At 41.9% G+C, this 23,303-nt stretch overlaps 1 protein-coding gene across 2 annotated transcripts in view; it reads left to right on the forward strand.

The window, feature by feature from the left end:
• STK39 (serine/threonine kinase 39) overlaps positions 1-23,303 on the forward strand; it is a 185,665-nt gene that overhangs the window by 27,655 nt on the left and 134,707 nt on the right. For both annotated transcript variants that reach the window (XM_030580834.1, XM_030580836.1), the window contains exons 2-3: positions 13,047-13,159; positions 22,231-22,339. In XM_030580834.1, the coding sequence (XP_030436694.1) occupies positions 13,047-13,159; positions 22,231-22,339 (222 nt within the window). The remainder of the gene's footprint in view (positions 1-13,046; positions 13,160-22,230; positions 22,340-23,303) is intronic.

The raw sequence follows: 23,303 nt of genomic DNA on the forward strand, positions 1-23,303 counted from the left end.
GAGGTAATGCAAGGAATTGGTCTGAGGCATTGCTAACTTCTGTTGTATGAAGATGTCTGTCCGTCCATCAAGACTAATGACCTCTGGGCTAAAGACTATTCCAATTTTCCATGTATGTAAGGCTGATGCAGTTATTATAAAGTCTCTACCCATCCCTTCCTAAAAATATTGCTGTTCAGTACAGCAATTTGAGATCATTGGAAAGTGATGGTGCAAAGAATTGTCCGTTTGATTCTTTAGCTTTCTGTTACGCTTGTCTCAGCTTCTTAAGTTTCACACAGCACGGTGCTGAGTCCCTGTTGTGGCCTCTGTCCATCATAGCCTTAAGATTTTTTTCAAATGTTTTGGCATTTTGTCTATTGGAACGGAGTTCTAATAGAACAGATTAATCTCCCTATACAGAGCTCAGATTCAGTATCTCCCGTGCGGTCCATGCTGGAACTCTTTTTTGATTCTCGGACTGCGTGATCACCTGTCCTAATCAGCTCTCCATGCTGGGCAAACAGGAAATGAAATTCAAAAGTTTGCCGGGCTTTTCCTGTCTACCTGGCCAGTGCATCAGAGTTCAAATTGCTGTCCAGAGCGGTCACAATGGTGCACTGTGGGATAGCTCCCGGAGGCCAATACTGTCGAATTGTGGCCACACTAATCCTAATTCAAAATGGCAATACCAATTTAAGCGCTACTCCCTTCGTCAGGGAGGAGTACAGATATTGATATTAAGAACCCTTTATATTGAAATAAAGGGCTTCATTGTGTGGACAGGTGCAGGGTTAATTCGGTTTAACGCTGGTAAATTTGAGATAAACTCTTAGTGTAGACCAGGCCTAAGACAAGGGACTAATCTATGCCTTCCCAGCCTGTGTAATTCTGTTTTACTTTGTCTTTGAGTGCTCCTCCTGCCTCTGCTCAGTCTTCCCCAAGAGTAGTAGCAGCATCTTACAATTGATTCTGGATGGGTTTATAGCTGGATTCTGAATAGCAGAGGTGAAACTGATCAGAATCTTGTTAATCTCACTCTGCTTGGCAAAACTCCTGAGCAGCAGTAGACATTTGACCTGAGTAGTCTGTCTCCAACCTCCAGCACAGCATTAGCTTGTACTAGTGTTCTCATTTGGAAGACTGTCTCTGCAGCCAAGGAGGGCTAGAATCTTAACTTTTGATTTCTACTCCCTCAGCTTTGAAGAAGATTTCCTGTTTTCTCTTCCTATTCCCTTCTGGTGAATTAAGATTGCTCTTTAGTGGTCCCCTTGCTCTTCCCCTCCCCATCCCATACATTGGGTGTAATATCTTCTTGCAGGAGTATTCCTGACCCCGCCTTGGATTTCGGGCATTTTAGAGACCTACACCTGTGTGACACACCTTACAGAGCTCTTCCCTAGTCAGTGAATGAACACGAATGGTTTTTTTGTAAAATAGCATTTTCACATTCAGTACACAAATCATTTTGACATATGCATCCTGCATGCATTTCTGATGCCTTTCATGCACATCATTGGAGCAGTTTTGCTTTAATTGGTAAGTAGAAATTGCAAACTCCCAAATATTCTGCATGTTTATTTTGCTACTGCAAACTTTCTGAATTAGACTTCAGATGTTTACTATTTGAATCTTATCCATATCATTTGATGTAAACAGCGGACATGTTGAGGTGTGATGTTTTGGGATTGTTTGCACTTCTCCTCCTCATATCTTTGAAAAGGTCAGCTGAAATTATCCACAAGGAAACGGAGGTTCTGGCTTGGAAGTTTAGATCTGGAATACAATAATTTCTTATAGGGAGGGCTTTTCGAAGTTGCTGAGACAAAATACACTTGTCCAAAAATTTAGCTTTGGAGTAGTCTTTAAATTGTGATGTAGTAAGCATAACTATATTTCATGGTCAATTTCTTGTCTCCTACATTCCAGATTGAGAGTCTGCTTCAAAGATACTAACAGAGAATTTGCTATTTGGTTTAGGGCTTTTCTGTTTCTAAATTCTGCAAGGAATTTTTAAAATTTTTTTGTAGTGCACTGAATTTAGAGTGCAACTTAATATTTCTGACAAAAATAGGTAGGAGGAAGTGGTGGTGTCCAATGGCTAATATTAGTGACTAAGTGTCAAGTCTCCTGGATTTTGTTTCTGGCTATACTACTGACTCAAGCAATTTAAGCTATCCCTGCTTCCATTTTTCTAGCTGTGAAATAGAAAATATGGCGGTGGGGGTAAGCAAGTGTTAAATTCCTTAATTGAAATATTTATGTATTTAAAGGTTGAGGGGATTGGCTAGCACATTCCAAAGGAATAGACTAGAGCTCAGTTAACTCCAGAGCACAAGACTTCACTATTATGATTTTAATACATATGAATATCTTTTTTGTCTTAGAATGCTGATGTGATGCTGTCCAAAGAGAACCCTCTCTTCTTTCTTTTTGAGACCTGAAATTTGAAAGTATCTGATGCATGTATAAATGTTGTTGTTATAAGTACAAAATGTTGATCTTGTGGTTGGTGATCACCATGGTGTAGCATTACTTCCTCTTAAGTCATATTGTTGGAATAAACGTCCCATTTCAATGTGTGTTTGCTTTTTACTAGGTGCCAGCAAAAGTGAGACACAGGCTTGCATTCTTCTCCTGTAGGTGTGGGGGGCAGGGAGAAGGAAATGTATTGAATATTGATGTTGGCTTGTCTGCACTTATACCACCTCTGTAGCGCTTTACTGAAGACGCTACCTGTGCTGATGGGCGGAGGGGGGGGAAAGCTTTTGTTGACGTAGGTACTCCACCTCCCCAAGAGATGATACCTATGTTGATAGGAGAAGCCCTCTCCAGTGTAGTGCTCTCTGCACCAGGAGTTAGGTCGGTATAAATGCATTACTCAGGGGTGTGGATTTTCCACCCCTGTGCAACATAGTTATATTGACATAAGTTTGTAGTGTCGACCAGGGCTGAGGGACAGGTTGTCTTTAATTAATTGAAAACCTAGTTTTAATTACAAATACTGATCAAAACAGTATCCTACTTCCTGTTGATGGCTCCTTGTTTGACAGGCACACTCAGATTTTCACATGTCTGTGTTTCACTTACGAAAAATGCCAAAGATGTAGAATTAGATTCAGAGATGTGGGGAGGGGGGGATGTTTCTTTTGCCAAGTGTAGGATTTAGGTGTAGATCTGTGACTAATTTATACTTCTTTAGAACCATGGATTTCCCTTGACTGCCATACGTAAGGTTTGATTTTTAAGCTTAGTTTTGCTGACCGTGGTAAAAGCTATATGGAATCTTAATTTCCTGAGATTTGGAATTATATTTGCTACAGAGTTCATTAATATATTGGACTGCAAATGCTCTTAAAAGTAGATCTGTAATTGACCTAGGCTGTACAAAGATGAAAAAGTTTCTATTTTGCATTCTCTAAGATTCATACTTTCCAATATGTTTTACATGCACATCCATATTTGAAAGAATTTCAGACATGAGAGCAATTTTCCTGGTATTTAATGCAGAAAACTAAGTTACGAGAACACTTAAGGTTACCCATTTAATTGCTCATAATCCAGAAAACAGTACAGCTGCAGTTCGTATGTGTAACTTTAACATGTTCTTTGAGCTGATTGCATCCCAATGTAAATTACAGGAAACTCTGTTGAACTCAGTGGACTTAAACTAATATTAAAATGGTATAAGCAAAGTCAGTCAAGCCCAGAATCTTAATTGAAAGATCTCACTAATTCTGAAATAATAAAATATATATATCTTAAATCCTGCTCTCACTCTCTTTTAGAGGGGGAGCAGATACTGGGCCCATAGCCTGATGTCTTCTACAACTTCCTTACCTACCGTATGCAGATCATGTCCAGCTCTGCCATTTCATCCTCCTCCCAACTGGTAGCTGTTTTGTGAAGAAAAAGGTTGTATCTAAAACTTTCTAGTGCTCTCATCACTATCTGTTTTGACTTCTGTAACTTCCCTAGTGTGGCTTCCCAAACATCTACGTCACCCTCATTCAGTACATTGAAAACACAGTGAGTGGGTCCATTGGTGGTCTATTATAAGTGGGGTGGGATGGGAAGGTGGTCACAATAAGTCTGACAGTATAGTTCTTTGCATTACATCGAGGTTACCAGAGATCACCTGCTCTCTAACAGCTTCCAGTGTAGATCTTGGGCCGACTAGCTTAAGATTTCTAATACTTTTTTTTTTTTTTTTTTACAGCCTCTTCCGTATTTATTCACTCCTATTTTAAAAAAAAAATCCCACAATGCCATCTTGTTGGTGTTTTATATTAAATAGTCCATCGTGAAAACCATAGGGTTTAATGCCAGAGGGGACCACTAGGTCATCTGGTTTGACTACTGTATATTGCAGGCCATTACATTTCACCCAGTTATCTTGTATTGAACCTAATAACCTGTTCCTGGATAAGGCATATTCTTGATTTGAAGACCTGGAGAATCCACCACTTCCAATGACTGATAACACTATGGGGAAAATTTGTGCCTAATTTCTAATTTGAATATGTCTCGCTTCAGCTTCCTGCCACTGGTTCTTGTTATGCCTTTCTCCCCAGGGGAAAGAGCTCTTTAGATCCCTAGGGTCTCTGACTTTTGTGACAGCTGTGACTAACAAATGTCTAATTTCCTCAGAAGCAAGGCAAGTAGTTTTTATGGTAGAGTAGTTGCATTGTATTGCAACATTCACAGATGGAGGGAAAGAAGACCTACTTTACCAGCTAAGAATGGGCTTAGCTTCTGTGTCCTCCTTTTTTTTTTTTTTTTTTTTTTTTTTTTTTTTTTTTGGGGGGTCACTACCCAGATAATTAGTTTTTTGTGATGGGCAGTTGTTTCATGTTAGACTAGGTGGCTTCCTAGTCCCATGTGCTTTTGGGAGAACAGAATGTGTGCAGTTCTCTATCCTATTCTGCAGACTTTTATAGGGGCTGGCAGCAGGGAAGTTGTGACATGATTGCAATGTTACTTGGTGAAAGTGGAAAATATCTTAGTTCTGTAATCTCTTATCACTTAATAAATATCAGACGTGGCTAATCTTCATAATATTTCTCTATGATGGTGCCTGGAAATAATGATTCTTTTCTGCAGTTGAGGGATAGAACCTTCCTCTTTTCTAATTTTGGTAAATGTAGGGTTTTTTATTGCTTTATTTTTCTTTTCATCTCCTCTAAGAATGGTGAATTTTTGTGTAATACCCACACTTCCCATCAGACTTTTCTGCCACTCTTCTGTCCTTATAGCATATGCTTGTTTAAAACATTAGAAACTCCTCATGAAGGTTTTTTTTTAATAGTATTTTAGTGATGGAGAGAGGGATGCATGTTCCTTATCTAGGACTGTAGTGGGATTAAGATAAAGCATCTTAGAATATTTCAAATTTGAACTCATTAGGGTTCTTCTGGATTGCATATATAGAAAATAGAGCATAGTATTATTGCTAAATTGCAGAGATTTGTATCTAACACATTCTTCACTCAGCAATGTAAAAGCAAAAATTAATCACCCAGTGGTGTCACTTTTTTTCATGGCAATTGGCATTTGGAATTATTGCAAGTAGGAATTATCTCACCTCAGTTGCTTCCATATGGCCATTCTGAAGCTACTCTGTCACTTGAAATGTTTGTGTTTTGATCTATTGCATGAATCTAGAAAAGAGAGATCAGGAGTTTTCTATCAAGATGCTTAAACTTTAAATAGTATTTTTAGAGATGGGGTCATTTTGGTCTACATGTAAAGTCCAGAACTTGACTTTAATTATATCTATTGTAGAAGGAAATGGGTCACTAAAATTGAAAGCACTCCTATGTATGATATGACTGAAAAAAGTCCTGAACAAGGATTCTTTGACTACATTCAGCCTTTTATTTCTTTAAATTGGAGTTACCTACCAAATGGGCTCTTTGTGTTTCGAGCATCACAGTCATTAGCTGGATCTGTGACACAATAAGGTACTGAATAACTTCTAGTACATTAACATTTCCATAGTTATTCTACGATCAGTTGGAGGACCAGACAGTTTCTAACAGTGATGTGACCATTAGAACTTATAGAACAAATACATTTTATGAACCTGATTTGGACTTGAGCTAGCCTACGTTTGCACAGGCACAGTCTCTGACCAGAGACACTTGGGTTTGCTAATGATTTGCAAACAATCCTTTGGGCACAGAGTATTCATATTGCACTTGCAGGTGGGGGTATGTGGATGTGAGGGGGTCGGGGGAGAGAGAATAGTGTACATGAGTCTGCATTTTGGAAAGAGGGATCTGTAAACTCAGACAGGGTAACTAAAAATATTTAAGAAGTCAAAGTGCATCTCCTCCATCTCTACAGATTTTGCTCAGTCTGTGAAAAACAGTAGTTCATCTGACTGTAATATAATCTGATACTGGAGGAAAATTCTCTATTCAGAGATGCATAATGTCACTGATACGATCTGTAGCTGTATGTGGGTTTTTTGTTTGTTGTTTTTTTTTTTTTTTTTTTTAACCATAACCAATTAAAATCCAATGGGCAGTATCATTTCTCTAGTGCAGTGCTTTTTCAACCTTGTTTCATTTTCAGTCCCCTAAAAAATTTCAGATGGCGGTGTGGACCCCTTTTGGAAACTTTAAACATAGTCTGTAGACCCCCTGCAGGGTTAAAACATCCTAAATACATTGTGTTTACAATTTGCCAGTTTTGCCAAAAATTCCAGTACCTTCCTAGTGGCTAATAGGCATACACACATGAATGCACAACACATCATTCCTCAACAGACTTGCATGTACGCTCCTCTCTCACCCCCTGTGCATTCACTTATTTCTGTTCTCACACACCACCCTGCCATTCATTTACTCCCCAGGGGTCAGGAATACACACCAAGGCTCTGTCACTTCCTGTGATAAATGAAGAGGGAGGAGTAGCTCCCTTTTATGGACACCTAGCCAGCCAGTTAGCTATGAAGTTCCTCTTTGTGGCTGTTCTCTGCTTGTTTTACATGTAAAGGGTTAACAGAGTCCCCCAGGTAAAAGAAAGGGAGTGGGCACCTGACCAATAGAGCCAATGGGAAGGCTAGAACTCTTTAAAACTGGGGGGAAAAAAGCTTTCCCTTGTCTGAAGAGACAGGGGCAGCAGGAATGCTGTGTAAAGTTTGGACCAGGTATGAACAATTATCTTCCATACCTAGAAGGATTCACTGGGACAGGGAATGTTTAGATAGACGCAGTCAGGTTTACTTATTTTGGCGTGTGGATTTCCTCTGTGCTAAGCTCAGGTATTTTTGTTTTTCTTTTTGTAATGTTAAGCTGGACCCCAGGGAGCCAGCCATTCCTGGTGGTTTTAATCCCTTTTCAGTTGCTCTGTAACATCTAGCCATAGCCTGATTTTCCAGATGTTTCCTTTCTTCTTTTTAATAAAACTTACTTAAAAAAAAAACTTGGTTGGTTTTATGTCTTAAAAGGTCTGTGCATATGTTTTTCAGTTAGCTGGTGACAACAGCTAGGTTTCCCTTTTGTTTGTTTTCTTTCTCGGCTTCTCCAAGGGGCTTCAGGGAAAACTTCCCAAGTGAGTTTTTTCCAGGGGTCACAAGAAGCAGTTTTTCACTTGAGTGGTGCCAGCGTTTACCAAGCCAAGGTCAGAGAAAAGCTGTAACCTTGGGAGTTTAATACAAGCCTGGAGTGGCCAGTATTAATTTTTAGAATCTTATGTGGGCCCCCACCTTCTGCACTCCAAGTGCCAGAGTGAGGAATCAGCCTTGACACTTCCTCATTCATTCACCCAGGGTTTAATTATTTTTCCTGCCCCTGCTGAAGTCATCAATTCTTCTTCCTCCCTCTTTCTTTCCCCTCAAACTTTAAAATGAATCCATCTCAGTCCATGTCAATATCCCCTCCATTCCCATTTGATGACACATAAAACAGACATTTAGAGCGTTAAGCAGTCAATCCTGTCTTGTGCTGCCATCCGTCACTGTGGTATCTGAGCTTGTTACACAACTCATAAAAAGTTAAACTGAAGCAAAATGACAGCCCATTCCTCCCTTTAGCCAGGTGGTTCCTTTAGGGCTCCATACTGTGCATTCCACACTCCTCCAGCTTTCAGCATTTTTAAGTGTTCTGCCTAGTACCATCAGTTGTTATTTAGTTTTGTGCAGTGTAGAAAACTGAGTGAAAAGCTATGATGATTGGTCCCATACCATGTTCTGTCTATCATGAAGTGACAATAATCACCACCTTCCTGAAGAAGAGCAAGTAGTTAAGCTGGAATATTTGTTTGCATTGACTTAGAATTGAAGATTCAATGATTTATTTGTAAGTGTCCTTCATATGAAAGCCAGCTCTTGTAAAAACACTAGTATTTGTCAAGGTTTTATTAAGTCTAATTTGATAACTTCATTAAAGCTAATCTGAATCTGATGCAAACAGATCGAGCTTTTTAAATTCCTATTTGGCTCTGTGTAAAATCAGCCTTAAAGTCCCAGCCTGCTGTTTACAGGGAGGAGGGCACTCATCAGCAAAGCCATCAACTTCTCCTGAACTTTATGCTTTCATTTAATTTAGCCTTTGTTAGCAAAGAAGTCCTTGAAATGCAAACTGAGCACAATCGATGCCTGTGTCAGGTGGATGATAGCAGCTGTTGACATAATAGGGTCAGGCCTTGCTAAGCAAGCAGAGGAGCAGCTAAAGTGGCCCGCACTGAGGGGCTCAGAGGAGAAGTGACAATTAACATCTCCTCCAGGCTCTCCCTCCACAGAGCCAGACCTGTTTCTAATCCTCCCTCATGGCCAGCAGACACCAGGCACAGAGCTCTCCTGTCCTGTAGTTCCTACATCAGCAGGCAGTAGCCTCTTTCTAAGAAAGGAAAAGAGAAGATACATGCTCCTTAATCTAATGCATCTTCAGGGAGGGGCCTAGGATTCCGGTATAGCCCTCTTGCGGTGCTGGCACATACAAGTGCACAAAGGGGTATGCAAGGTCCCGAAAGAGAAATAAATGTTTAATTAAAGATAACTTTGGAGTGATCCAGTAGCTCTACCAGCAGGTGTGACAAGACTTTCAACATTAACCCTTTTACATGTGAGTTAAAGTGCCTACAAGGTCAAGAAGTTCCCTAGGGCCTCCAAACGGTTAAGGACATGATGTGGCAAGTGGAGAAGTGAGGCACTGATACGGGTGCTGATATGACCTCTGGAACTTGCAAAAGATGCTGCTGAAAGGCAATAGTTTGGTGGGCAGGGCAGAAAACTGTCTTGTTTCACTGTAAATTATGCAAGTGACCAGTGGCAATTTAAAAACTCTACATTCTACACCTCAGTGAGTCCCTGTGCCTACTAAAGCAGTTATGAGGGAATTTGCCCTCTCCTAACCCTTTTCACCTCCCCTTCCAACAATGGAAGAAAATCACTCTGGACTTGTCTACATTCAGGAAAATAAATTTTAACTAAAAGGTATCATTGGGATTTAAAGTAGTTTAGTTAAACTGCATTAAACCCGTGTGGACACTCTTTCAGAATTAGGGCAGGTCTGTGCTTAAAATGCTGCATCGGCACAGCTGTCTCATAGCACTTAAGTGAAGACGCTGCTATGCTGATGGGCATTGGTGTAGTTAATGAACCTTTGCAAGATGGGAAAAGCCCTCCTGCTGACACATCCCCCTCTGTAAACAGTGCTAGGTCAGTATAACTATGTTGCTCAGTGGTGTGGATTTTTCACACCCTTGAGTGACATAGTTATACTGATATAGGTGTGTAGTATAGACCGGGCCTTGGTGTCCAGACAGGGGTTTAATGCAGTTTAACTAAGCCACTTTAAATTCCCACCTGTTTAGGGCTTGTCTACACAGTGCAGTGTACTCTACAGAGGTGTAAATTGTATTGCACAGTAACGTGGCAATCTAAGTGCCCTGTGTAGAGCGTGCTGGCATGAGCTAAAAGGTACCCAGTGCTGGCTCCAGGTTTTGGGCTGCTTGGGGTGGCGGCGGGGGGGCGAACCGTAGCAGTGTGATTGCTCCACTTTTTGGCGGCTAGTCCCTCTCGGAGCAAAGGACCCAGATGTGTTGCCCCAATAGCGACCGGAGTGCCTCCCCTTGGTATTGGCTGCGCCGGGAGCTGGCCCTGGTAGTCACATATGAAATATGACAACGTAATCTGCTAGGTGCTGAACTGTCTTGATGAGCTGGCCATATAGCATCTAAACACTGTGGGGTCGCTAGGCCTGTCCCTGAAAATGGAAAGGAAACTAAAAATAGTTAGCTGAGATGGTGGTGGATTTGTTTTATTCTAAACACAGAAGGCCACCTGAGCAGTTGTCACTATATATCATGGATGACTTTTTTGTTTCTGGCATGCTGCTGAAGGAGACCACAAGTGGTCAGTGGCTGGTAATTTTGGTTTGTGCCGGAAACGGTGATATAAGAAGTTCTTAAACTGGACTTCAAAGAGAGTTCCTTAAGGAACTTGCATCAAATACTAGTTCAGTGGGCACAGGGCAGGAGAAGTCTTCTAATCATGCATAATGCAGAGGATTGGATTGGAGTTGTGGGGTGGGAGGGCCTCCAAACAATCACTGTATACTCTTGGGATCCAATCCTGCAAAGACTTAAACTAAGCACATGCTTTATACACACGACTAGTTCTGGTGAAATCAATGATATAATTCCCATAGCTAAACACATGACATGCATAAATCTTTACGGGATTAAGACCTGGGTCTATAACTGGGAACAACAAACCTGGATATCATGCTCCCTAATTTTTTCTCAGCAAGTTTAAAGAGAGAAACAACTAAATCAAATTCAGGTTTAAATTAGAATAAATGGTTAATTCTCTGAAACTTGAAATCTTTGTCATGGTTTGAGGACTTCAGTAATTCAGCCAGAGGTTATGGGTCTATTTCTGGAGTGGGTGGGTGAGGTTTTGTGGCCTGTGATGTGCAGGAGGTCAGACTAGATGATCACAGTGGTCCCTTCTGGCCTTGAAGCCTATGAGAAAAGGGAGGGGAGAGTGAGTAGCACCCAAAAGGGGAGGGGAGGAAGGAGGGAGTTGTTGGAGGTGGTAGGGGTAGATGGGCGCTCTTGAGTTGTCAGCATCCAATAAAACCGGTCATATCCTGGTCCCAGTGTAGTCAGTGGGAGTTGTGCTGCTGACCTTAGCGGGGCCAGGATTTTACCCTTGGAATCTTCACCCAGCAGGAAAGTGCAGATTTGGATAGTTTCCCTCACTACAAATTAACTGAACTCCTCCTGGCATAGGAAAAGATACATAAAGGGCAAGCTTCTTCTTTAGTTTCTGTATCCTGGTTTCATTGTGCAGCAATTCTTCCAGTACGTACCTGAAATATAATGACACACATTGTGTAGTGATGTTCATTGAAAAAAAAATTAACAAAAACCTGTCAGAAACTTGGCCTTTGGGAGTTGGCCTTTCATTTCCTGGAGTGTCTATTTAATATCACTTAATTCTTTTGCTGGATGCCGTTGCAGGAACAGCTTAAAGACATGTGTGTTCCCAAGTTGACAGAGCAGATTGCAACAATATTTGTCAAAGGCCACATCCTGCAAAAGCACTTCTGACTTGTCCTGTTGCAGTTTTTTTGAGATCAGCTTTATTTTGTAACCAAATAGATGCACTGAGCTAAAAGCTTTTGTTTTGAAGCATGATGTGAACAAAATTATATCAATAAACAATGCATCTAAATAAGTAAACAAACATCATTATAACATACATAGTAACTTCTAGTCATGTGGTATTGTGTCAGTTCTGTTTTCAGATAGGAGGAGGAAGTTCCCTATTGTTCTTAAGCCAGCTGGTAACTGACACCACATTTATGGAACATAGTAACAAAAGGCTTTTGTTCACAATTTGTATTCCTCTAGAACACACCAATTTCAAAGCGTAAGTAGAACATAATGTATGAGCAGGCCAATTTGAATAGAACAATATGGTGAGTTCAATGAGTTGGTACAAATCCATAATTTTAAATTAAAATTAAAAAATGGGACTACAGGTAGTAATTACTCAAGAGGATTACAGTTTGCAACATGAATGGACAAAATGCTCCCATCACATCTTGCTCCTCCTGTGTAAGGGCTCACTCTGATCTCGTCTGAGTGGGAGTTGGAAGGAATATATTAATTTAGAAACAACTGAAATTGCAACTGAGGTATCCACTCAAAGGGAAACAAGCCTAAAGAGCTCTTGGTAAAGGAAGCAATGGTACTGTCTAATCCTTCTGACAAAACAAAACACTTCCTGAAAACAAAATAGTGTTACTCCATGCGAAATACCATTGGTCACTTCCAGTACAGTATTGCTGTGTATGAGAACTAGAAATGGTTTAGCCATGCTCAACTCAGTTGCTACTTACGTCCAGATTTTCTGTAGCCTATGCCTAATTAGGATCCTCACAGGGAAGCAGTATTTTGTCCTAATGTGCTGCTCCCCAAGGTTAGACCTCACTATTGGGTGCTCCTCCACCTCACTGTTAACAAGCAGGAACACAAAGAAAACTGCAGAAGTTTTGGCGCACCCAGTTTTACTGGACTTTCCTTCAGTTCATTACGTTGCATGGACAAAATCCTAAGAAGTTTGGACTGTCCTGAAACAATTTGAGGAAATGTACATTTTTGTGTGTGTGTTTTTTAAAAAAAAAAAAGTTGGTTTTCTCTGTAGTAATGGAAGGTTTAAATTCTTGTTGATTTGTAACTGACATGTTTCAGGATGAGGCTCCCATCTTCTTAATTTATTTAGGTGACTTCATAGCTAGGTTGTGGTCATCCCATTTTATAAATGTGGAAGATGAGAACTATTTCTAGAAATCAGAAGTATGGGACAAACACCAAAATAAAGATTTCAAAAAAAAAGTGAGCCCTTTCTCACTGAGTCTGTTCATTTTTGGAATGTCCAAATTGACACACGAGTAGATGCCTAACTTTTGAAACAAAAGTTATTTTCTTCAGACTTCTTAGTTACTGACCTAGCACTTGATTCTTACGCATGGCACTTTTTAAAAATGAACTGTCAACTTGTGGTGTTCATATATGTAAGCATGTATTCTGATTCTGTTCTTTTTCAGGTAGTGGTGCTACAGCAGTAGTCCAGGCAGCGCTATGCAACCCCAGGCAAGAACGTGTAGCAATAAAGCGAATCAACTTAGAAAAATGCCAGACCAGTATGGATGAGTTGCTTGTAAGTAAATTCAAAGAGGAAAAATGTTGGTGAGCAGCTCTTCTTCTTTTGCCTGATCTGAGATGTGTATGTAGAAAACAGGTTAAAAAGGGCCTGGGAGACATGTGCCACTGCACTAAAAAATGAACTGTATCCAGATCATCCAGTAACTGTACTGCTGTACAGTGTCTCAAATGTGCAAAAACAAGCCATGCAAAGATCGGATATTTCAGAACTGTATGTGTTGAGGCCTTTGGAAGAGCTACTCTAAGCCGTAGCCATTTCTTACAAGTGACCCTGTCTTCAGGAGTTTGAAACTTGACCATAAAAATGTTTTGGACTTCATATGTTAAGACTACTTACAAAAAGAGAGTCATGTCTAAATCAAAACTAACTTACTGTGTGTGTGCGCATACGTACACACACACACACACACACACACACACACACACACACACACACACACACACACACACACACACACACACACACACACACACACACACACACACACACACACACACACACTCTTGGGGTTAAAAATCCCAAAGAAGAATGGCAGCATTTGGTATCTTTTTAAACAAACAAAAAGCCCATTGAAGTTGCAAGTTTGGGGAAAAAATGTCTATATTTGGTCTTAAAATGGATTACAGCACACTTAAGAACATATCTTTTCACATATCAGGATTTTCATATCACAGACCTAATATGGGTTTGTGCCATTTAGCTTTAATCCAATAGACCATACCAACTGCTTTAGAAACTCTTGTTTGGATCACTGATCAAAGGAATACAGACTTTTTTTTTAAAGTGGGTTTTTATACAATAGTCGCGTTAGAATAGTAGGAGTTTATCAGGTTAATTGACCAGTGATGGCCATCTATCAGGTTAGTGAGTCACTAAGAACTCTTTTAGCAGACTTTCATAACTCTTCAGGTGCTTATAAGACCAATCACCATGCTATCTAGGCACCATGCTATCTAGGCAGCATGGCAGAATCCAGGGATGCAAAATGATTCCAAAAGAGAGAGTGCTACTTTCTGCTTCTAAGGTTGCTGTTACTGGGAGGGGGTGGATTTTTTTTCTAATGAAGAAACTCGTTCTTCAAATGCTGTTCCCTATGTATGTTCCACTGCTGTGAGGTATGCATAAGCTCTGTATGCTGGCAGTTCTTCAAGATTGTGGTCTGCAGGGCTGGCTCCAGGCATCAGCTAAGGAAGCAGGTGCTTGGGGTGGCCAATATCAAGGGGCGGCACTCTGGCCGCTACTGGGGTGGCACATCCGGGTCTTCTGTCGCCGAATTGCTACTGAACAGCGGTGCGATCGCGCTGCCGTGGCTTTTTTTTTTTTTTGGCCACTTGGGGTGGCAGAAAACGTGGAGCTGGCCCTGGTGCTCAGCTGCATGCCCTCTTTCCCTTCTGCTTCGCATTATTCTCTGATTTTGTGGTGGAAAAGGAATTGGAGAGATGGTTGGTCCACCCTGCCTTTTATCCCTTGGTTAGAGGCATGAGGTGATCACTTCTTTCAAAGTTTTCTGGCTCCAGGCTCATGGAGTGCTTGCCTACCCACAGTGGAATGCAGATAGAGACCACCTATCTTGAAGAACCTCCAGTCACTATAAGGTAAGTTAAATTTCTCTTCCAAGAGAAATGCTCTCCTTGATGTGGAAATGCCAAGCTGAAGGTGTCTTGAGTTTTTTGCCCTTGATACTAAGGGCTTGGCTACACTTGCGAGTTACAGTGCAATAAAGGAGCCCCGGGTGTACTAGCTCACTCCCCATCCACACTGGCAAGGCCTGTAGAGCACTCTGACTCCGTGTCTACAGCGTTGTTGGTACTCCACCTCACCAAGAGGAATAACGTTTGCTGCGCCTTGACTACAACGCTTGGGCGTCATTGTGAACGAGGTGTTGTTACTGCACTCTGATCGGCCTCCGGAAACGTCCCATAATCCCTGTAAATCAAGTGGCCACCCTTGTCATTGTTTTGAACTCCTCCTGTAGGAATGCAGAAATGCCCTTTCAAAGCCCCGTTTCAGACAGCCGGCATGCAAGCCATTACTGGGGGGCAGGGGAGAGAGAGGTCTGCTGCTGTCTGAACTTAAAGACAGCATGCTGACCATGCTCTCAGCCCCCCAAAAACCCACTCTCTCTTCCCCCTCCCAACATACACACAACATGCTCCCTGTCACACTCCACCTGACCCCACTCCCCATTTGAAAAGCACGTTGCAGTCTCTTGCATGCTGGGATAGCTGCCCATAATGACCACTCCCAATGCTACTGCAAGTGCCGCTTGAATGTGGCCACACCAGTGTGCTTGAAGCTTTCAGTGTGGATAGACTGCAGTGCTTTCCCTACTGTGCTCTATGAAGGCTGGTTTAACTCTCAGTGCTCTACATCTTCAAGTGTAGCCATGCCCTCACACAAGTGGGGCTCAGCCATCTTCCTTCTGATAGTATATCCTGTAGCCTTGGGCTCTCCACTGCAAATGTTCTTCATCTGGTTCTCGATGGCCTTCCCCTTGGGATTATATAGTGCTGGTGTGGGCAAACTATGTCCCGGGGGCCACATCTGGCCCTTCAGATGTTTTAATCCAGCCCTTGAGCTCCTGTTGGGGAGCAGGGTCCAGGGTTTGCCCCGCTCTGGCGCTCCAGCCGGGGAGTGGGATTGGGAGCACCTTGCTCCGTGTGTGCTGTGGCTCCGCACGGCTCCTGGAAGTAGAAGCATGTCCCCCACACAACTCCTACACATGAGGCAGCCAGGGGGCTCCACATGCTGCCCCTTGCCCCAAGCACTGCCACTGCAGCTCCTATTGGCTGGGAACTGTGGCCAATGGGAACTGCGGGGGTGGCACCTGCAGACCGGGCAACGTGCACAGCTGCCTGGCATACCTCTGCATAGGAGCCAGAGGGGGGACATGCAGCTGCTTCTGGAAACTGCTTGATGTAAGTGCCACCCAGAGCCTGCACCCCTGACCCCCTCCGGCGCCCAAGCCCTCTGCCTCAGTCCTGATCCTCCTCCTGCCCTCCAAACCCCTTGGTCCCAGCCTAGAGCACTCTCCTGCACCCCCAATCGTTCATTCCCAGCCCCACCCTGGAGCCTGCACCTCCAGCTGGAGCCACACACCCTTCCACACTCCAACCCCCTGACCCAGCCTGGAGCTCCCCTCCCTGAGTTCCTCATTTCTGGCTCTACCCCAGAGCCTGCACCCCCAGCCGGAGCCCTCACCTTCTCCCACGCCCCAACCCCCAATTTCATAAGCATTCATGGCCCACCATACAATTTCCATACCCAGATGTGGCCCTTGGGCCAGAATGTTTGCCCACCCCTGATATAGTGTGATGTCTCAACCAGTTGTAGCTGTTTTCAAGAGGATTGTGGTAGAGGAGTTGTCTTCTGATACAGCTTAGTTCCAATGTGTTTGGGCTCTGTAGGTAATCAGAGCCTTGCACTGCACCCGGGAAGGAGAAAAGATTCCACTGGAATGTGGTGTGATGTGTTAGCATATGTCTGCTACTCCACCCAACCCCTCCCAACACTGCTATTTTAAAAAGTGCTAAGAGACTTTAAAATAAAGTAATATGAAACCATCTTACTTAAACTGGCTCTAGAGGCAATTCAGAAGGAAAGGGTTAAACAATCCCAATCTTGTCAAAAGGGATTAGTGCCTTCTCTTAAGGGCTACCTTCTTGTAAAATATTCTGTCAGAACTCAAGGTATCCGCATGTCTGTCTGTCAGTGCTAAGGCGTCTTGCCTGTCTGCCAAAACAGAGGCAGTTTTTCTGGACCTTTTGATGCCATATTGACTTCTTCCTTCCCCACACTTTTACTATATTAATGATGGTAATTCTGCCTTTATGTGCTAACAGTTTATTTCTCCTTCTGCTACTGTTCTACTTGAGCCAGAAATTCCCTCCCACACACGGTTTCCGTGGCTGCACGTGACTGTTGTCCTCCCCTGTTGACTCTTCCAAGTGCATGTTTATAATCTGTTTGAGAGTCTTTAGCAAAATACATTAAAAGGCAGAGGACCCTGATAATTGTTAGCTCTGTTCTAGCATTGTGACTTCACAGTTTCAAAATGAGATATATCCTCTCTCACACACACACACCATTTATTCCTAAACTATTTGATTGCATCTGTACAAGTACATGTATTTCTATGTGTAGTACTTAAAATGCTTGAAAAATATATTCAATGAGCTCTCCTTTTTGAGAATACTGATTGTGTTAAACACTGTACTCTCCTAACAATGCAATTCTTTATAATGTCATACAATAACTATGATAAATATTTTCCATAGGATGGTAGTGGCTTTCATAATGGACAAGCACAGAACTGCATTTAATAAGTAACTCATTAGGTAGCTCAAGAATTAAATACTTCTGTTTACAGTGTGTTCTTTACTTTCTAATATTCCATTGTACTTGAATTTCTTTTGTGCTAAATGTCCACTTCATTTTGCAAAGTGAGCTCAATTAACAATCTTAAGCTACTGCACTTTACAAAAAGACTTGATGTGCAAATAGAGATCTTATGTCACGGCTGGTGTCTGCAGAATTGTCTACTACCCTGTGAATCCAGCTGTTTGCTACCAAATGTTCGTGCCAGGGGGTCCTTGTCTTCATCAATACAGGCAATATCTACACTATAAGGACTATAGAAGCACAGCTACAGCACCATAGCTGTGCCGCCATAACCCTGTTGCATAGACACACCCTACAGGGATGGAAGGGTTTTTTTCCATCACTGGTGGAACTCCAGCTCCCTGAGTGATAACAGGTAGGTCAACTAAAAGCATTCTTCCGTTGACCTAGTTGTGTCTGCATTCGGGGCTAGGCTGGCGTAGCTACAGCGCTCACCCCTGAGCAGTAGTAGCTATGTCGACCTAAGTTTTAAGTGTAGATCAGGCTTCAGTCTCAGCTATGGAAACAGAATTTCTATAAGCATATTAAATGTCCAGAATTGCTGCAAAAATGTTATCAATAGTGGTTTGATCATAAAACTGTTACATCAAGGAAACTGCTCATGTGTAAGTAGGAATATTCACATGAGTAAGGACCGTTTGTGTGAGTAATGGCTTGAAAGTTCTGTACTTAGTTGCCAGACTTCGTGAAGAACCTATTCAGGCAAGTGAGTAACTTTAAACATGGTGTCAAGTATCAGGGGGTAGCCGTGTTAGTCTGTATCCACAGAAACAACGAGTCCAGTGGCACCTTAAAGACTAACAGGTTTATTTGGACATAAGTGGGTTTTAATACATGAAAGCTTCAGATGCATGAAGTGAAAATTACAGGTGCAGGCATTATTATACTGGCACATGAAGAGAAGGGAGTTACCTCATGCATCTGAAGAAGTGGGTTTTTTACCCACATAAGCTTATACCCAAATAAATCTGTTTAGTCTTTAAGGTGCCATCAGACTCCTTGTTGTTTTAAATACGGTGAAAGTTGCCATTACTGTTTTGAATAAGAAGAATTATTCCCAAATCAAGTTCTTACCAAATGCTACAAGGCAAGTCAAACTTTGGCTCATAATGATTCTGTGAAGTGAAGAAGGATGGTCTACTGGCAGAGTCACTGGGCTCAGATCTGGATTCAGTTCCCTTTTCTGCCACAGACTACCTCTGTGATCTAGAACAAGTCATCTGATTTACCCTGTGTCTCAAGAGAAACTCTTACAATTTCTTGAGTACACATGGGTTTGAACTACTTTTAATATATGGGCTCAGCTTGCTGTTTGTTTTTGCGCTTCTGTATTCTTACCGGGCTACTAGCTGTCGTAGCAGAGTCATTATGCCCAGTTAATGGAAATTCTCTTGTACTCCATTCTGGAGCTTAGATCATTTGCCTGATGGAATTGAGTGGCTCTGTCTGAATAAATGTATAGTTATCCAATGGATTTCTGTGGCATTAGGACAAACCTATAAAAAGAGGATCTCCAACAAAAGGGACACAACCATCTGGAAACCAATTTATTAAACAAGTTTAAAAGTACCTTCAGTTATAACACCTGCTCTGAGTCCTCTCTGCCAATTTTTGTAACTTTAGTCATATTATTTAAACAAAAAAACCCACAAGTGTTTGCATGGTAGACCTTGTGACAAAGTTCCTTCTCTACCTTGGTGGGTCCTGCGCTTATTGGCGGATTTGCTCACCTCAGTGATCTTCTCCTCTTGTAGAACTCATAGTCTGGGTCAGCTCTTCCTGTGTCTGATCAGGAGTTGGGAGGTTTGCAGGGGAATCTGGGCCCGCCCTCTACTCTGAGTTCCAGCCCAAGGCCCTGTGGATCACAGCTGTCTATAGTGCCTCCTGTAACAGCTGCTTGACAGCTACAACTCCCTGGGCTCCTTCCCCATGGCCTCCTCCAAACACCTTCTTTATCCTCACCACAGGACCTTCCTCCTGGTGTCTGATAATGCTTGTCCTCCTCAATCCTCCCGCAGTACACTCTCTCTGCTTCTTGCTCCCAGCTCCTCACATGCACTTCTTCTCCTCTGGCTCCTCCCTGCCTGACTGGAGTGAGCTCCTTTTTAAACCAGGTGCCCTGATTGGCTGCAGGTGTTCTAATTAAAGTAGCTATCTCCACTGCCTTCTAGAAAGATCTTAATTGGCCCCAGGTGCCTTGATTTACCTGGAGCAACTGCCATTTGGTTACCAGGGTACTAGGAATTTATTTAGCCTGGGGCTAACATACCTGTTTCTCAGTACTTTACTGTAGCCATCTGACTTTGCCCCATCACAACCTGTAGAGACAAGAAAAATATTTACCCATTTAGACTCAGTGTTGTGAAAAGCACTTAGTAAGCAGATTTGAAAAAAAAAATTAAAAATCCTTTTGCTCATCCACTTAATCCTTCTAAGTGTTGTACCAAAGGTGGTTTAAAATGGAGTTTTATACACTTTTTTTTCCAAAGTTGTTGATATCCCATTAGGTGAACCTCCCCACTGCAAGCAAACTTTGCACCTCAGCCAAATAACTGCTGTTTGTAGATCTTAGACTCTGAAATCTTTTACAATTGAAATTCCATCCTTCTGACATACCAAATTTTTAGGCAATTAACTGATATTGAGCTAAATACCCTTTGTAAACATATGGAGTAAATTTTGCCCAACAGTGACATGCAAGTACCTCTGAGAGACACTAGCAGCTGTTTTACAGCATGAGGCAGCTGTATACAAGTGTGAACAAAAAAGGGTTCTTCAATTGAGACTACAGGTTAAATTTGAGTCATAATGTGACTTACGGTATTGCAGCTTGATGTGGACAGCTGGGTTACAACCCTGACTTTACAAAAAAGTACAATGAGATTGTTAATAATGTTTGTTTAGGACCTTGGCTTAACATCTCATCTAAAAAACTGCTGTGATTTAAATCACTCTTATTATTCTGACATAATTAAATGTGGTGAGAATAACTTGGCCATTTCCCTCCCTTCTTTTTTAGGGTATGTGTACACTGCAATGTAAGCCCAGGGCTAGTGGGACTTGAGTTAGCCTATCCATGTTAGGGAACCCTGGAATTGACTGTCAACATTGACTGACTGTATTTAAATCATATGTTAAGAGTTTTTTTTTCTAACCCATGCTTGAATTTAGGGCTCTGGCATCCACACTGACTTGGGTCTACGCACTGTAAAGTAGCATTTCCCAGATATGATATCCCTAGTGCCCACTTCCCAAATGTGGCCACTCCTAGCCCTAGGACTGTGGAGCAGTGTGGGGGTAAAAACTTTACTGCCTGCCCTTCACATTACAGAAAGTTTGAGCAGCCTGCCAAACTCTTTGCAAACCCAGGAGGCGCTCTGATCGTATGCTTGCAGATCTGTGATTAGAAGAGAATGGGTTAATGCTGACGTAAGCTGCTGCCATTCACCATGGCAGGGGTGGCTTCTGTTTTCAATAGAGGGCATTGCAGATTTTTGGGATAGAAGATTAAGGAAGTTGTCCCATGGAATTGTGGGATAACTCATGGGGCACAAATTAAATGGGGCAGCGTCTACACTGCAAAGTAATAGGGCTCAGACTCTGGATCCTGGCTAGGCTTGAGCTCAGATGCTCTAGCCCTGCAGGGTCCCGGGATCCTGGGTCCAAGCCCTGAATTAGTGCAGTTGCAGTGTGGATGCAAGGGAGGAGTTAGGTTTGAGCCTGGGCTCAAACGGGCTTATGTTGCAGTGTAGACATACCATTAGAGGCCTTCAGGCTGACTAAAATGAAGTGTGGAAGCCAGACGTAAGCTAGAAACTACATTTTCTTGCTTTTTTTAAATAACAGAAATAGCTCCTATGTGTAACTTTCTGGGAGGCATTGTAAGAAATACTCTTAATGTTAAGTTAAAAATAAGAAAATAACCTTGGAAAAGGAGGTCTGGGGCTTAAGATTCTAGTTACCTTTGTGAATGTGTACAGCTGTCTTCCCTGGAACCTATTGCAGACTGTATGACTTGGTAGTGCTGCTGCTTCTGACCACATCATCTGCTCACTGCTGATGTACTTGTCTACTAAGTCATTTCCTCTGACTTTTTTTCTTTAGCTGTGAGCTTGCTTCCTCCACTCACTTGGCTATGTAGTCTCTGTCTTGAGCCCCACACTTTACTCCCCTTTCACCACTCTTCCTCTCTGTCTAATACATTTTCCAGTCCTAGAGTTTCCTTACATCAGTTTTCTCTGTTCCTGTGCTGCCAAGGGCCTTTTGAGAAAAACAGGGAGGGTACAGGCTTATTATTCTACAGTGGATTTGTTCTTTCCTTTTAATTCCAACTTGCATGCCAACCTGTTCTCTGTGATCTACTCCCATGCCTTCTACCTTGTATGTGGTCCACCATCGCTCCCTGTGGGATCATGACTTGGACAGTTCCCTCCCTCCAGAAGAAAAGATTGGCGTCATGGTATCAATCTCCTGACCAGCCTCCCCTTAATATTCCCCATCTTCAAAACAGGTTCCATTGTCCAAGGTTTATGTAAATCGTAAACTTGTGTGTGTGTAAACTATTCTGTTCTTATATTTCACTTGAAGTTATTAATAACATAAAAATGATATAGCAAAATAGAACTGCTGTCTTTCTAGACTGTCCTGTTTTGCTTTTCTTATAGAAAGAAATACAAGCCATGAGTCAATGCAATCATCCCAATATAGTGACCTATTACACGTCTTTTGTGGTTAAGGATGAACTCTGGCTGGTTATGAAGTTACTGAGTGGAGGTAAGTTCCTGATATTTTTTTTTTTTTTTTTTTGGCTTGAGCTTGTTTAACTTCAAGATGATGTATTTGCATATGCACATTCTTTGTATTAATTCATCCAGTCCAAATACCTCCTTTGTGGGGAAGAGGAAGTAGAGGAACACACCGGCTCAATGGCATAACAGGGATGCTGCTTTTTTAATGTACGTTATTCAGGCTGTGTGAGTAAACATGCACTTTTGCCAGATCTAATCAGTTCTATTGTCATTATTTTTCCTTGAGCATTAAATTCATTTACTCATCTAAAATAAGAGTAAACGAACTACTGACTGATTCTATTTCCCTCATCCTGTCCGTTCCGAAGAGAAGGACCAATACTATTTCATGCATATTAGGCCTGTAGCAAAAGTTGTCTGTTTTCTCTGCTGTATCACTATTTTTTTTATTTTATTTTTTTTTAGACTGGATGTTTAAAAAGATTCCCACAGCTTGCGTATTATTATGGATAATATGAAAACTTAATCATAGTCATCTCTGGGAGGGGAAAAGACAGAAAACCCCATGTATTTGCAGTTGGGAAACCAAATTTTTCCATGCTGGCAAATAATTTACTATATCCTCTTGTGTTACTAAATGTAACACAAGATCTCCAAGATCTGTTCTGATGGCAGCAGATGACTAGTGCACTTCTATGATCAGAAAACAAATGTGGAAAATCTGCCTAAAATAAGTTTGTTACTTGGGCTTCACTGAAATGGAGAAAATATTAAGCAATAATATGAAATATCTTTGTTGGCCAACGGTTAATGACTAGCTAGAGCATCTGAGGACGCAAGATGAAGCCAAATGATCATTAAGACCCTAGCTAGTCACTGTCAGGAAGTGCCTAGCTGAGAAGACAATGTCGCTATTGAAAACTGTTGACATTAATTAAAAACAAAAGCTTTGTTTTGAAAAGCGATACATCACAGTGCATGTTGCTGAG

Source organism: Gopherus evgoodei, chromosome 11 (assembly GCF_007399415.2).
Source record: "Gopherus evgoodei ecotype Sinaloan lineage chromosome 11, rGopEvg1_v1.p, whole genome shotgun sequence".
NCBI lineage: Eukaryota > Metazoa > Chordata > Testudines > Testudinidae > Gopherus > Gopherus evgoodei.